Below are 15,231 nucleotides of genomic sequence, written 5' to 3' on the forward strand. Positions count from 1 at the left end.
GTCTCTCCTGTTTTATCATCACAGTGACTCACGTAAGCTATAAAGATCATTTTTAAAGGGGTAGCAATTTTAGGGATACCCTGAGAATTATCCTCAGAATTTAGAAATGCCCTGCTGTGCCCAGCTATTAGCGTACAGTAAACTGTGAGCTTCTTAAAGGGTAAAAACTAGGACTGAAGTTTCTTTGGGCTCTGGCATGCTCCTAGTACACTGCAGAAAGCATGAACTACAATCAGTCAGTACTTGTGGAGGTATATTTTTAGGTTTTGTTTAATAATAATATATATTTTTTAATTAATATGGAATTCTTCCCACTCGGGGTATTATGAGAACTGCTTTGTTATGTAAAAGTATTTTCTTAATAATAAATGTACCCTCTTGAGACGAAAGACACAATGCAAATTCAAATTAATAACAAAACTGTACAAAATGTAGTGTATGGCCAAAGTTGGCCTGAGTCACTCACTGGAGAAAACATTGTAAAGTTTGGAAAAAGTCACAATCGTGTGTGTGTGTGTGTGTGTGTGTGTGTGTGTGTGTGTCTGTGTGTCTGTGTCTGTGTCTGTGTGTCTGTGTATGTTTGTGGGCAGGGGAGCAGTGACCCAGCATAAACACTTTCTGTCTTGCCGCTTAAACATACACACTGTACTTTAAATAGTTTTATTGAGGGATGGAAACCATGAGCATCGCAGGATCATTAAACAATAGCAAAGCTCTGTTAGTCCATGATCTTTCCATAATCAAGAGGATGGTAAAATAAAAGCAAGACTCTGAAAGGGATCAATATTTCGCAAAGGAATAGCGACTTACAGTACAAGAGTATTTGGATTGCTAAGTGCCCTCACTTCTCTGTGTTGCAGTCTGCTGCTTCCTTCATTGTGAAACCTTTTTGCTAGATGTGTTACATGCAATGAGCTTGGGTGTTATAATAAACAGAGAGGAAGGCTGCAATAATGTATTTCAGTTAGGAAGAAGCACTTGAAAGAAATTGGTTTTGCTATACACATGATGTGAACCAATCAATAGTGGTTTAGTCTGACAAGCACTGTCAATATCCATTGTCACAGTTCAGAAAGTCTTTAATGGATAGTTCTTCAAAACCCAATGATTTCAACACATGTTCAAAGTCTTGAACTACACTCTACCTGGCAGATATTAATCACAGATAAACTCTTAGGGTTGTATACAAGTACTTTTTTTTACTGAGAACCAAATAGCAGTCAATTAAAATTTTAATATATGTTAATATTATTTAATTTTATATAAGTTAATATACAGTTAATTTATGCAACAGATAAGGGAATAATCTAACAACACCAGACACATAGTAAATCCTCAGTAAATGTTAAAAAAACAGTTGAGAAAAAGTGTTGAGAGGCACTAGGATGGAGAGTGAGGAAAGCACTTTTCATACCACCTACTTTGTTTACTTACTGATTATTCCGATCATGACTGTGATACAGGACATCTATTATACCCTCACAATTCATAATAACTGTTAGCTTTTATCGAAAGCTTATTAGTCACTAGATTTTGTGTGGGTGTTTTGCATATGTCAGGCATTTAATTTACACAACAATTCTTGGTCTGTATGCTGTCAGCCCCCTATAACAGATTAGAAAATAGAGGCATAAAGAATTTATATTGCTTGAATAAGATCACACCACTGATGTGACAAACTTGCAATTCAAAATCCAAAACCTGTAGTATTCAAAAGAGAGATGGCATTTGTGAGAGAGAAAGAAATGCACATTTTTGAAGGAACTGCATTAATTGTTGGAAGGAGTCCATATATTAGTGATTCTTATCGACTTTCCCCCTAAATGCTGATCTTGAACTCTCACTCCTATGAAGCAAGAAGAAATAAAAGAAGCAGACTCTGTGGTTGGGCATAGAGATGAATGAGACTTCCTGGGTTAGCTGAGAGAAGAGCTAAAGAGTTTGTAGACGTGAATGTATGTGCTTATACTATTGTGGGCAAGTGTGCGTCTGTCTGTCTTTGAAAAAGATTGTATGATGCCACGAGTCAAGAAGAAGACTAAGAAACTGAGAAATCTGGGTAGATCAATAGCCAGTGTTGCTTAAAAGGGAGCCCCAGTTTTCACCCTAACTCTCTACTCTATATTCATACTTGTCTTGCTACATACAGCCACCTGGAACACAGTGAGTGATTCTCATGTTTGCCTTCTGCCCAGTGGCAGAAGAGCTCAATTTGAGTTTATGGCAGTTATGGCTCTGTGAGACTCAGATGCATCTTCAGCTTTTCTGACTGGCAATCCAGAGAGTATTCAGTCATCAATTCTGTTGCTGTCCTGAACCACTAATCTCACCTAATGCAACTCATTTTCCCTTTTAAGTCTACAGTGATAGACACCACCTAGAGTTATTTCAGTCGCTGTTCAGATAAAACAGATGATTTAAGACCTTCGGTTGGAAGTACTTGCCTACCGTGAGAGGCTATTGCCATCTCTCTATGTCCTTAGAACTCTGACACATTGCCAAACAGAGGAGGGCAGTGGGTCAGATTAGGAGTTCCCATGGGCTCAGAATCAGAGAGCCCTACATTTGATGTCTGTCTCTGCCACTTACTTACTACATGGTTTAACCTCTCTGAACTTCAGATTCCTAATCTGTAGAATGGACAGCAATAAGAGAATTTACCACATTTAATGATTATATAGATTAAATGAGATGTAACGGTCTTAGTATAGTTCCTTGTCACATCACAAATACTCTAAAATCATTAGTCATTATTAATAATATATGTGATGTCAGGATGATCAGATTAGCTAGTCAAAGTGAAAATTGAGACGGCTTTACAAGAAGCAAACTACGCAGACACACACACATATGATTGTATCTAAATGAACTCTTAATAAATACATCTAAATAAACACTTTACTCCACCACTTCCTCTGAAATATCAATTATCTGGCCTAAAACATTTCTCAAACTATGCTTGTAATACATATTTTTCTGACTTGGTTCAAATTTTATGTTTGAAAATTAGGGATACATTTTAGCATATTCTTGATTACACATAGGGCCAGGAGTTTAGAAATTAAAGAAAAAGCTTCAAAGCTGTCATATATTACTCCCCTCCATACCTACTTAAAATAGGGTATCTATCTGTACACACATTTTCACACAGGTACAAGCAAATATACACACACAAAAATGTAGTGGTAGCTCTCTCTATTTATGTCTCCATGGAGAGAAGATTTAAATACCACCCACCAAATTCAAACACTGCTACACGTAGTATCTGACTTGGTATGTAAAATCAGCATTGAAATTGTCTGATACTCTTAAAGATGAATATGATTTTATTCTCCAGCTTAACTTTTTTCTTTTTTCACTGAAATCTAGATGTTAATTTCCAAGAATCTTGCTATGTTCTTACCTCTATGGTGGAATTGCCATGCCTACAACTCTACTATTTTCTTTTCGTTTTTTTTTTGTCTTGGACTGCTACTCACATTGATCTGTAAGAGCGGCTCTTCTCATTTAATTTGTCTGTGGCCTGTTTTCTATCACCAGGAGAGAATCCATTCCTGTGTTTAATATACAATCTTTCCTCATGGAAAACATATTTCTATTACATGGTGCCCTGTGTCTGGATTGATATGCTATGTTATTTTTTTTTTCTGTTTTTAGTAATTTCACTTTCAGAATAAGCTACTGCCTTAGCTCAGGAACCACTGACTTTATTAGCAAATTTATCAAAATTTTGAACAGCTCTCAAGTGACAAATTCTTACTGACACCATACCAAGTTATAAGGAACCAAGATAACACATCTAGTCAACAGAAGATATCTTGATGATCTGAATCTTTACTCCACATCTTATGCTGTATCTGATTCAGTTTCAGGAAAAAATGTCATCATATATCTCTGTAGACACCATAGATTTTTGCTATTTAGGTTTATTTTTCTCTTTTTCTTTCTTTTTGTAAAATACATGGTATCTTCATACCCTTTGATGTAAAGATCTTTTTCAACTCAGGCTCACAAAAAGAAAACAGACTTACAATTGAAGGAAAATTACATTTGTGATATTACTCAATATTTGCACTACAGTATTGAAATTGTCATAATCATCATTGTCATTGTCATCATTATAACCATTATGGAAGTTATTCATTAACTAACTCAAAGCTCTCTTAAATGCTCTAAAGAGAGTAAACACAACACCAACTCATACTGTAAAAATACATTATCAATATAGACACACCTTATGATATATCAGCAAAATAAAATTATTAAGCCTGTTTATGAAAAGACAATGAAGAATTTACATCAGAGATGAATACATTAGAGGTAGAACACAGGGATCCGTATATTACTTGGAAAAGCAATCATGGAATTTCCATATGGCTGAATGACAGGGACACGACAATAAACTGCCAGCTCTTTATTGACACTGTAAATGTAAAAATGTAAAAATGTAAAAAATGTAAAAATGTGGTTAGATTTGACTATTTAAAGATAATTTAGTCTAAAATTAAATATTTTTTAATGTATGAACTCTCACTTCTCTTTAAATGAGTAGGTAGCATAAATATGAATCATTGGGTAGATCATGTCTGCATACCCTTCTGTTTCAAACTGATCATTTATTTTGTATTTCTGCAATGTCTAAGTGGGAATTAAGTGGTTAAAACAAAGCACTGCTGTTAAAATGCCCTGCATTCCCTCTTCCAATTATTTCCAGATTTAATTGTGATTTATGTTTCAAGTTAAGTCATTTAAAGTTTCAATAACTTAGTTTCTCAGGCGGCAAGTTGGGGGTTGAAATTACGACTTCTATTTACAATGAGCATGTGAAAAAAAAAAAGAGGTATTAAATGGCCAACAGTACATTGAGCCCAAATTTACCCTTTCTGCCCACTGTGACACAGGGAGTTATGCGCAAAGTTTTGCAAGCTCTAAAACCACATGCTGGAGAGGGCAGAGCAGTATTTATTACAGCCTCATGAATTAGCACAAGCTTGTATGCCCTGGAAAGGAATCGGGCAGGCGGCTGAAAAGAAATTTAATAAACGTTTTCTCTTTTCAATCAATTTTGGGTATGGTGCTCTTATTTCACTAATTTAGAAAATGGTACAACAGGGTAATTCGGAATACAAGAAGGTCGTTTGGAAAATATGAGTGGAGACAACTCAGTGCTTTGTTATGTAATCCATGTGATGGTTTGAGAAGTGTTTGGGAATCTCTGGGGATTAGGAACCTGATATAACCTTATTTCGTCATTTCTTTTTGGATCTCCCTCTCCGAACACTGCAGTGTGGTAAGATGATTGCACTAAAAAACTATAGCCAGCTTTACCCTAAACATCCTCCTAGACTTGAAATATGGGAAGCTCTTAGCTGCTAAGAAAACTCTCTGTCTACACCTGATGTTGATCCCTATGTAAAACCTCACCAAAAAACTGACACGTAGCCTAGAAAGTCATTTGTGTAAGCATTTCTCTACTTTCCTTTAGCAACATTTCTGAAATATTAGCTCTCCCAGCACTTCCAAATTAAAATAATAATAATAATAACAACAACAACAACATGTAACAAGGGAATACCTCGAGAACAGCAGTTTGGCAGGAAACTGGGATATTTCAACATAAGGTCCACAGCAAGAAAAATTCTGGCAAACGCACAATTCTGGATCATATTATCCAAACCGTTGGATTCTGGAAGATTTGAGGGTTTTTCTTTTGTGGTTCCCATCCTTTAACAGAATGGTAGTAAATGTTCATAATCCAAATTGTGTTTCTTCCCGCTCCCATTACTAAAGTTGGAAAATAAATATACAATGGGCACCCACCACAATAAACACTCCTATCTCTAGAGGTGAACTTAACATCATGATGTCTGTGTCAGGTATAAAACTTGTGTTGGGCTAATGTTTTTTCTAATATGTAATGATATTTATTGAAGATTATCCTAAAAAGCCCAAGATTCTAACTATTCTCTGGTGTGTGCAGCTTTAAAACCAATTAAATCTTTCAACCGGTGCTTAAGGATAACGCCTTTGGCCTGTGTGTATTGAGACTTAAAGTGCACATTGTTATTCAAAATTCTTAGGCTTTGAAAAATATTCTAGTTGTTTGCACTTGAAAGAAAAGATCACCCTTCAATTGGGGGAGGGGAAGAGGAAAACATAAAGAAAAGTAAATTCTAGAATACCTGGAAAGTGAATCCAATTTAGGTTAATTTTTCCTTTTGGGGGAGGTGAAAACATGTAGAATTAACAGTGATTCTGCTGCAAATTAGATTAAATGTTTTGGAATTTAAGCCCGTATCTCTTTAGTCTTTTTTTATTTTTGAATAAAAAAGTTTAAATGGGAACAAAAAACTGCTCATTGACTTAACATAAATCTTTAAATTGCAGTAAGCTTTACCCTCAAAAAGTAGTTGAATCTCTAAGGAAAAAGAAAAGGCTGAATTCTATTTTTCACAAATGATGGATTATTGTACCACACTGTGTATTTTCCAGTAAAGTGTCCTTTTATTTTCACTGTGTGATTACAAGTTTCTAAAAGTATGTGTGGGGTCACTTGGGTGCTGTGGGAAAATGGCAGGAACACTATTCTGTTCAAATCAGTAGTGAAATCAGAAGCAAACTATGTCCTGATTATCATAGGCATGTGTTTAAATTTTGCTTTCCTTAATTGGTTATGTTGTATTTACTTAAAACGAACCATTTGGCAAGTTTTTCTCCCTTGACAACAGAAAAGTGTAAACTGTTTTATAAGTTTGGCTGTTAAAATCAGATGAAACCACCATATTCAAATACTTTTAGTGCTGTTCTCAGGGACCCAGTGATGGGCTTTGCTTTAACCCGTACGCTTTTTACATTTTCAGTTTGTATTTCTAGTGCTTCCAAGTTATTTGGTTAATAAAAAGTGAGCCATATATTATAGTCATCTACTGACTTTAACTTCTGCAGCACTCATCTTAGAACAACATGAGCGCAATGAATGATGGCAGAAACCTTGTAATTTGACTTGTCATCTGAGGATGATGATTTTATGGCATTAGGAAATGTAAGTTGACGCTCTAGTCTGTCTTCAAAAAAGTCATCATTAGAGGCAACTTTGGAGAGTTTGGCTATGATAAAAGCTGTGTAATGGTATCAAGTCTCTGCTAGTTTCTCAGTGTGTATGAGAAGGAAACAAGATAAAGCATTTAAAAATATATTTTCATTTTCTTTGAAAAACCAATACACCTTACACACATTTCTCATATGCGGAGCCAGATGGTGGTATTGCAAACAATATACTCTACATATATATCTCTCTAATTAAGAATACTATCACCAGAGTCCCTAAGGGGTTCCAAAAGGACCTAACTCACTGTATAATTATTTTCCTAATCTCGCATTTATACTGTGTGTATATGTTTTAATTTGCAAAGTACTTCCTAATGACATCATTTTTACTACTTCCAAAATGAAAGGAAAAAAAAATACCTCCTTTGGCCTTATATTTCTTGGCATTCTGTCATGGAAAAATGAAAAGATTTTGAGGTGAGACAGAAATAGAAAATAATACCTTTGGTAACCTGTGAAAATGTAGATTGATTATTCCACATCATTTCAAAGGCAGACTTGAGACCAAAATTACTCTGAGACAAGTTTTTTCTAAAAGATGTTAAGTGTACCTTCATCCTCCCGTACTAGAAATCAGACCCATGGGGTTTTAATACAGTTATCAGTTGAAGCAGATCACATGCAACTGGTGGTTATGGCAATGACTGGACCCACATGGAAACTGATAGGATATCATGTAAGCACAGTGTATTTAGATTCTCAGAATGACTCTTCCAGTCATACAATTTTGAATCAGTTAATGCCTGATATTCATGGTCCTGAAAAACCAATTGTTCCTAATGGAACTTGCTATATATCTCCCAAATTATGTGAGGTCAATTCCTTCTCTACGGTCCCGTGGTCTCTTGTAGTTTATACTCTTAATCCAATCCTGCTGTATTATAATTACACAAGACATATGCAGTTTTATCCATAACAGTTAAATCTAGCATTGCCGTGTATGTAGTAGGTGGTCACTGTATATCTGTTTGTTTATCATCTAACAGCACTATCCAAAAATATGTGAGTCACATGTAGAGTTTAAGATCGTCCAGTAGCCACATTTTAAGAAGTAACAAGAAATAAGTTTTAATCTCATATTAGATTTAGTAATATATTTTATTTCACAACAACAACAAAAAAATACCTAAAAGATTATTATTTCAACCTATGGCACAGGCTGTATTTCAAGTGCTCAATGGCCTGGAGTGGCTACCGTATTGGATACCACGGACTAAAACAGTGATTCTCAAACCATCTGAAGTTCAGGTGCACATAGAAAATGATAGTATTTGTAGAGCCCACTGGAGTGAACAGATAAAACTATTCATAGCCAACAGCAACTGCCCCAGGGGTTCAGACTGCCGAGGTCCTGCTCAGTTACCCTGAGTACTGAGGCTATTATGGAGAGGAAGAAACTTTCCTCTAACCTCAAGGTTCTTTTGACTAGTCTAATAATCAAATAGACATGAGACAGATTAACAAACGGAAATGACCGAATTTAATTATATACATATGTATGGGAACCCCACATGCATGAGAGAGTCAGAAACCCCACATACATTAGAGCTTCAGAGACAGAGAGGGAACATGGGTACATAAGACATTGAGCTAAGGATGAGGTGATGCACCTTGGGGTTTCAGAAGGTCATTGCTGGGAGAGCACATGTTCGGGAATTAGTAGTTTCCCCTGACATGCAGGCAGGTCAAACATCATTGATCGTGGTAATTCTTATCATGGGCCAGGCTCCTAATTTCAGTTCTTCTTGATATTTAAGGGAGGAGCAGAAGTCGCTTTTGAATCCACAGGACTTAGGTTGCCTTTATCTCAAAATAATCCACATGGTCGTAAGGCACATCTTGGGGTGGCTCATGCTGAACCCCTACAGCATCCATAACTATCACCCTGTATAACCCGTCTGTCGGGCACAATAGTTGGGAAGCTCTCATCTACAGAAGTGATCCCCAACCTTTTCAAGATCTATTGACCCACCTTACGTGACAGTGGTTGTACTTTTATAACCAATTCATTTAAAAACTAGGTAACAAATAGATGATAGATCAGATATGTATATATCTGATGTGTGTGTGTGTGTGAGATGTAGCATATACATGATACATATTTATGGAGAGATAGGTTATTTAAATAATTTTACTTATTTAAATTTTTTACTTTTCAGTTCCTTTACAGTTTCTCAGTGTGTGAGTAGACTTTCCACCACCAATAAATGAAAACTTAAGCAGGTCCTGTAACTTTTCCCTTCAGTCCAAGGCAGTGATTCTCAACAGGGAACAATTTGTCCCCTCTCTCCCCCCAGGAGATATTTGGCAATCCGGAGACATTTTTCATTGTCACAGCTAAAGAGGAGGTTCTGCTTTCATATTATGGGTAGAGGCTAGAAAGGCTCCTCAATATCCTGCTCCTGCTGCACAGGACATCCCTATGCATACATACATATATACACGCATACTTAAAATAACTGTCTGACCTCAAATGCCAATAGTGCCAAGTTTGACAACTCTGCTCTGAGGTAATATAAAATATTATGGTCCTTTTAAGTGGCATATATTGTCTTAGTTCATTATTTAATAGAGTATAATCCCATGTGATAACCAAAACTTTGAAATTAATTTAAAATTAAAATTCCACACTTCACCTAAGTAGGAGGAAGGCAGGATGTTTTCTTCTTTCTTTTCTTAGTCTTACTCTTCAACCCAATTTCCCGTCTTGCTAACACAAGTTTTCAACATCTTTGTGGTCAAAGCCGGGAGAAAGAAGATGCAAAAATGTCCTTATTTGACCAGTTGTCAGAAGGCTTCTCACACTCTGAGCCAGGCAGACTTTTTAAAGCAGTTTCCCTTAGGCATTTTTGAGGGTTCCTTGGAGACCCCACTAGGAACATTTGATTTCAAATCCTCTAATTTCAGGCAATTTATTTTTTTCCAGCTGCAGCTTTTTCCTAAGTCTCTCTTTCTCTTTTTGCTCCTGAGTTCCTCAGGAGGGCATAGGATGGCTCAAGTCTAGCTTCCCTACAACTAGAACTTAGCAAAAATTTTCGCGCCCAACAGCTACTTAAAAAATTTATTTGATTGAAATATTTCCACTTTAAATGTGAACTGAGCTCCTGATATTTTATTTCCCTTCCCCTTCCATTATTTCACCAATACTCCAATAAATTAGAATACCAGTGAAAATTCTGTGAAGCTGGCCTTATATCTGGACTTGACCTTGGACAAGTTACTTCACCTCTTTGCTTCAGCTTCTTCATTTCTAAAATAGGTAGAATTATGTTATATACCTCAAAAAGTCATTGTGAAAATTGTTTCAACAAATATTGACTGAATTTCTGTATGCTAAACAATACGTGAGATATTATATTAGGGCCACATTAGCGAAAAACATTTACAAAAGTAGATAAAAATCCCTACCCACATGTAGTTTACATTGCAGTAGAATGAAGTTAAAACATGTTAGATATTTAGGAGACTACCAAGCACATAGTAAGATTTCAGTGCATTTTAGATATATCATTATTAACCCAATTGAATTATTGGCTTATTCTAAGATATAATTTGAGAGGAAAAGAGGTTCTGTGTACCTTATAAAGTACCCCCAAATCTTCACGTTATCTTAGTAATTGTGATAAGACAATGGAGGGCCCAGTTAAGATTTGTATCTTCCAGAGAAAATACATTCCTATCAATCATTCATAATAAGATACGTTGAATGTATTTTGACTCTATGCTAATGAAGGTCCAGACCTTAAGTGTTATGTTCATTATTGAATTTGTAGCCTTTATCATGAAGTCTGATTATCTGTAGACATTTAGCAAATATTTGTTCAGGAATGAATTTGACACATACCTAGTTTTGAAGATAAAGGCGAGGGTAGGAAGCTGAGGATAGGGGAATGATGAACACAGAAAAAGTCTGAGACAAATTTGTGTTTCAGAATGACCCGTAGAACTGGTGGTAATTTCACATCAATAATAATAAGAAGAATTATTTGCTTCTGAAAAAAATCACTTTGGGTTAAGATCAAAAATATGATTGACAAAATTATTTGGGCAAGCAGACCCTTTGAAAATGCCTGAATTACCTATAGGCAGTATATAGTCATAATTAATTGAAATGAACAATTCTAAAGTGTTTTTCCTCTTAGTTTACAAGTTTTTCTTTGACCATAATTTTGTGTATAGATACAGATAGGTGCACTTGCCCAGAGAAAGGTTGCTATGCTAAATATGAGGGAATAAAAGTGAAAGTAAATTGTGACTATATGGAGCTAACCACGTTCTCATTGCACATTCATGTTGCAGCAGAGCTAATATTTTCATATGGGCAAATTTTTACTCATATGCCCTGTCTAAGCAGAAGGGCCTACACTATTAATTCAGGTTGTAGTTCCATAACAACTGTTTTCTATTCATATTAGCATAAAGTAATAATCATAAAGGAGAAATTTACTGAAAGCCTCTGACTTTTTTTTTTTAATCTCCAGTGTTCAGACTGCATCATAGTGCTTCTGATACAAGCGACAAAAACCGGGTTAAAAGCAGACTAAAGAAGTTTATTACCCGAAGACCTTCCCTGAAAACTCTGCAAGAAAAAGGACTTATTAAAGGTACAGGACATTTTATGCTTTTACTGTAACCATTATAAATGAATGTGCTTCTGTGTCTGTAGCTATTCAGCTCTAAATGAATATTAGAATATTTTATTCTTTTTAGGCTGCTTATTAAGTGTTCTTCATGAGAGAAAAAAAATAATTCTACAGAAAACTACTACTGAGGAAATAAAGGTTGCATCAGAGGATTATTGCAAAAAAATATCTGGTTTTTCCCTGAGAGTATCAGGGCTCTGTACCAGGAGCAGAAAAGGGATATCCTGGTGGCCCATCAGAATGTCCTCATATCTCCATGTGTCTGGACAATTAGGTTTATACCTATTGTCCCTACATACTTAATAACAGCAGTCTTTTTCACTCTCAGAAAAAGTGACTTATTCACCCTAGTCATGAAGTAAGTGCTAGGAAGAAGTGCTAGAAAGAAACTCGTAGACAAACTAGTGTCATGAAAACTTAGGGGTTTAAGAGCAGGAGGCCTGAGAGCTCAATTTAATCTGAAATAAAGAGGTACTTTTGCAAATACACCTAAAGTAAATAATAACATATTCTAGAGCAACCTAGCCACCAGAATAGAAAAACACAGACTCTGGCATTAGACTAATTGAAATTTGGACCTTGGTTCTACCACTCACTCATAATGACATTGGATGAGTTATGATCTCTCTGAACCTCAAATAGCGCATCTGTTAAATGGGAATACTTATACCCACCACTGAGAGGCCGCTGAGAGAAATACATGAGATAATTCATGTAAAGCATTGAAAGGGTTTCTGGAAAATAAATATTCAATAAATGTCCACTGCGAATATTTAATATTATTATTATTTATACTTTTGTCGTTATTGTTAGTCTGCCAGATAGATGAAAGGATGGATGGATAGCTGGAACTGGTGATATAGTAGATTTCTGTAACTGAAAATCATCTTATAGATCACACAGGCAAAATGTATTATTTTCCTAATCAAGAAAACGTGCATCAAATCCATATTCTTCCTGTTTTTCAAATTTTCTAACTGTTGAGTATATTTTCAGAATTAAATATAAGAAAAATTTTGGAAATGGGCTAAAATATATTTCTAAAGTAAACTCTGAGGACAAAGTTGGAATACTGATTCTTACAGAAATCAAAAGGTAATGTAATAATATACGATCATTTCTCAGGAACAGGGCAAAGCTGATTTTAATATTTTCAGTCATACTTAAGATGTGAATTATTTAAATAATTTACAATGACTGTTTGACCCTATCAACTTCAGTCCATTTTGAAACAGGTGAACATACAAAAATCATCTGCGTTTTGAACCAATTGTGGAAGATGAAATTTTATGAAGCATGAGCATACGTGTCACTAATAGAGTGGAAAGTTCTGACAATGTAAGCGTTTGGGGGTAGAACTAGCACCTACTCCAAATAGAGATTATCTCAGAGTTTTACTCTCAGAAAACATTCTTTTCATTGCCACAGATAGTACTTGAATCTCTATCGATTCAAGTACATATAATAACATAGTAGTACGTTCAACTCTATTTTAGAATTCATCCCACAGATTATCACTTGCTTAGATAGGATCCAGTCGCAGGTTACCTGCCATCTTGAAAAAACATATGAAATCAGATTAATAGCTCACACAGTCCCAATCTGAGATAAAGTCCAAATTTTTCATGATGCTGGAAAAATGAAAAGGTTTGTAATTCAGTGGCAGGATCTGCCCCCAATCAAAATGCTACAGAATTAATAACTAGAGTGTTCTAGAGTTGGTCTCAGAAAGCAGCAGAGGAACTGGATGCCTAATGTAGTGTTCATATTGCTATAATGGAACTACTGAACACACTCCTCTGTATACATTTCCTATCTTAGAGCTCCATCAAATTGTCACCATAGCTGACCAATGAGTCAGTATTCATTGGTAGGACTATGGAGAATCTATGTGAAATTCTGATTTGATAAGCTGCCATTGTTGTCTTCAGTAGAATTTTCTTCCAAATACAGATCAAGTTATGCAAATATAGTTGCTTCGCGAGCTTGTTTCAGTTTTAACTGTGAATTTTTAAGGCTTTTACTGATCTGTTTTATGAGTAAAACACATTAAACCAAATTTTTAAAAATACAGGCCTAGTAAAATTTAGTACTTTAAGTTTATTTTCTTAGTGTATCTAAGGCAAAGACTTAGAAAAAGTAATGAAATCAGGGTTTTTTGAAAGGCTACACCAAAATTGTATAAATTAATGATTAATGGTTACATGGTCAATTTCTCCAAGTAAAATGACTTAACCCTTTCAAGGAAAATTATTTAGAAAGAGGGATAATGGCCTTTTAAATTGTTCTGCAGTGCATTTGCCCAAAGACTATGTATCAAATTCTTAAACTGCCTAATCGTTCAGATCTGGAATAAGAGCCTCCATTACCAAGGTTCGGCAAAGGTGTGCATGGTAGTTTGGTTCCTACAAGTGTGCTTCCTGATACCTGGGAGGGGCTTTGCAGGGCTACAGCCACTTCTCAGTGTTTAGTCTTTCCTATAATATTACCAACACGTTGAGAGGTCTGAGCTTTGCATTCAGCCAGCCTTTAGTGTACACTCTTTGTGGGGCAAGAGGTCTGTGCTTTGTTTTATTGACTTTATTATGCCCAACCCAGCAATATACACAAAGTACTTCGTGCGAAAAGAGAATTGTCCCGATATCACACAGGCTAAATTCAGTAACAAACTCTTTCTTTAAAACTGTTTTTTGGGCTCATGGAGACCTGGCCAATATGTGAGTTCATTGGCTCAAATCTAGATCTGGAAACATTCACTTGATGGGGCTGCATTTTAGAATTTCTTTAATATGACCAATGAGAAGGGTACTGATGACAGATGACAGAAAAGAGCCAGCAGATAATTCTGAATGATCACCCAATAGGAATCATAATAGCTCAGGTTAGCATAGCAATCATTGCAGGTGTAGTTTCTGAAAAGACTTCAATTTCTCCAACTACTTCCACATTTGCCAAGGAGGGACTGGCTAGTGCTTTTTAAATATATGAGTTAACCTCATTGAGTGTCTCATTGGAAACAAAACTCTAATCAGTTTAATGTGTAAATTACAAGTGAGAAGGTACATTATAGGGTGGTAGGTGTGTTTGTACATATTCTCTACTTGTTTTTGGAACAGAAGCAACACCTCTTTAGCATCAGCCAAACTATTTTATGTAATCTTTCAAATAATAGCACTGACATTGAAGAATAGAAAACACTTGGCAATGCAAGTTTTAGAAAAGATAACAATTGTCTGTTTGTTTGTTTGTTTGTTTGTTTGGGGGAGCAACTAGTATTTCCTTATATTAAATGATAGTCTTAGAGAGGGTTATATGTTTAGAAAATAGTTTCTTTCATCTTAATATGGACAAAACTATACTGGGTGCTATTAGTAGAAATTGATAACAATGCTGGATAACTTCTATCAGTATGTTATAAAAGAATCCCACCTGTTTAAAGATTAAATAGAATGCCTGCAGAAGTTATGATGAAAAATAGTGC

The 15,231-nt window shown here is 35.5% G+C and overlaps 1 protein-coding gene across 4 annotated transcripts in view; it reads left to right on the top strand.

Moving 5' to 3' along the window:
- ARHGAP15 (Rho GTPase activating protein 15) overlaps positions 1–15,231 on the top strand; it is a 625,881-nt gene that overhangs the window by 345,704 nt on the left and 264,946 nt on the right. For all 4 annotated transcript variants that reach the window (XM_081052847.1, XM_081052846.1, XM_081052848.1 and 1 more), the window contains one exon: positions 11,589–11,711. In XM_081052847.1, coding sequence (XP_080908973.1) covers positions 11,589–11,711 — 123 coding nt within the window. The remainder of the gene's footprint in view (positions 1–11,588; positions 11,712–15,231) is intronic.

This window comes from Rhinolophus hipposideros, assembly GCF_964194185.1.
Source record: "Rhinolophus hipposideros genome assembly, chromosome: 6".
Taxonomy (NCBI): Eukaryota; Metazoa; Chordata; class Mammalia; order Chiroptera; family Rhinolophidae; genus Rhinolophus; species Rhinolophus hipposideros.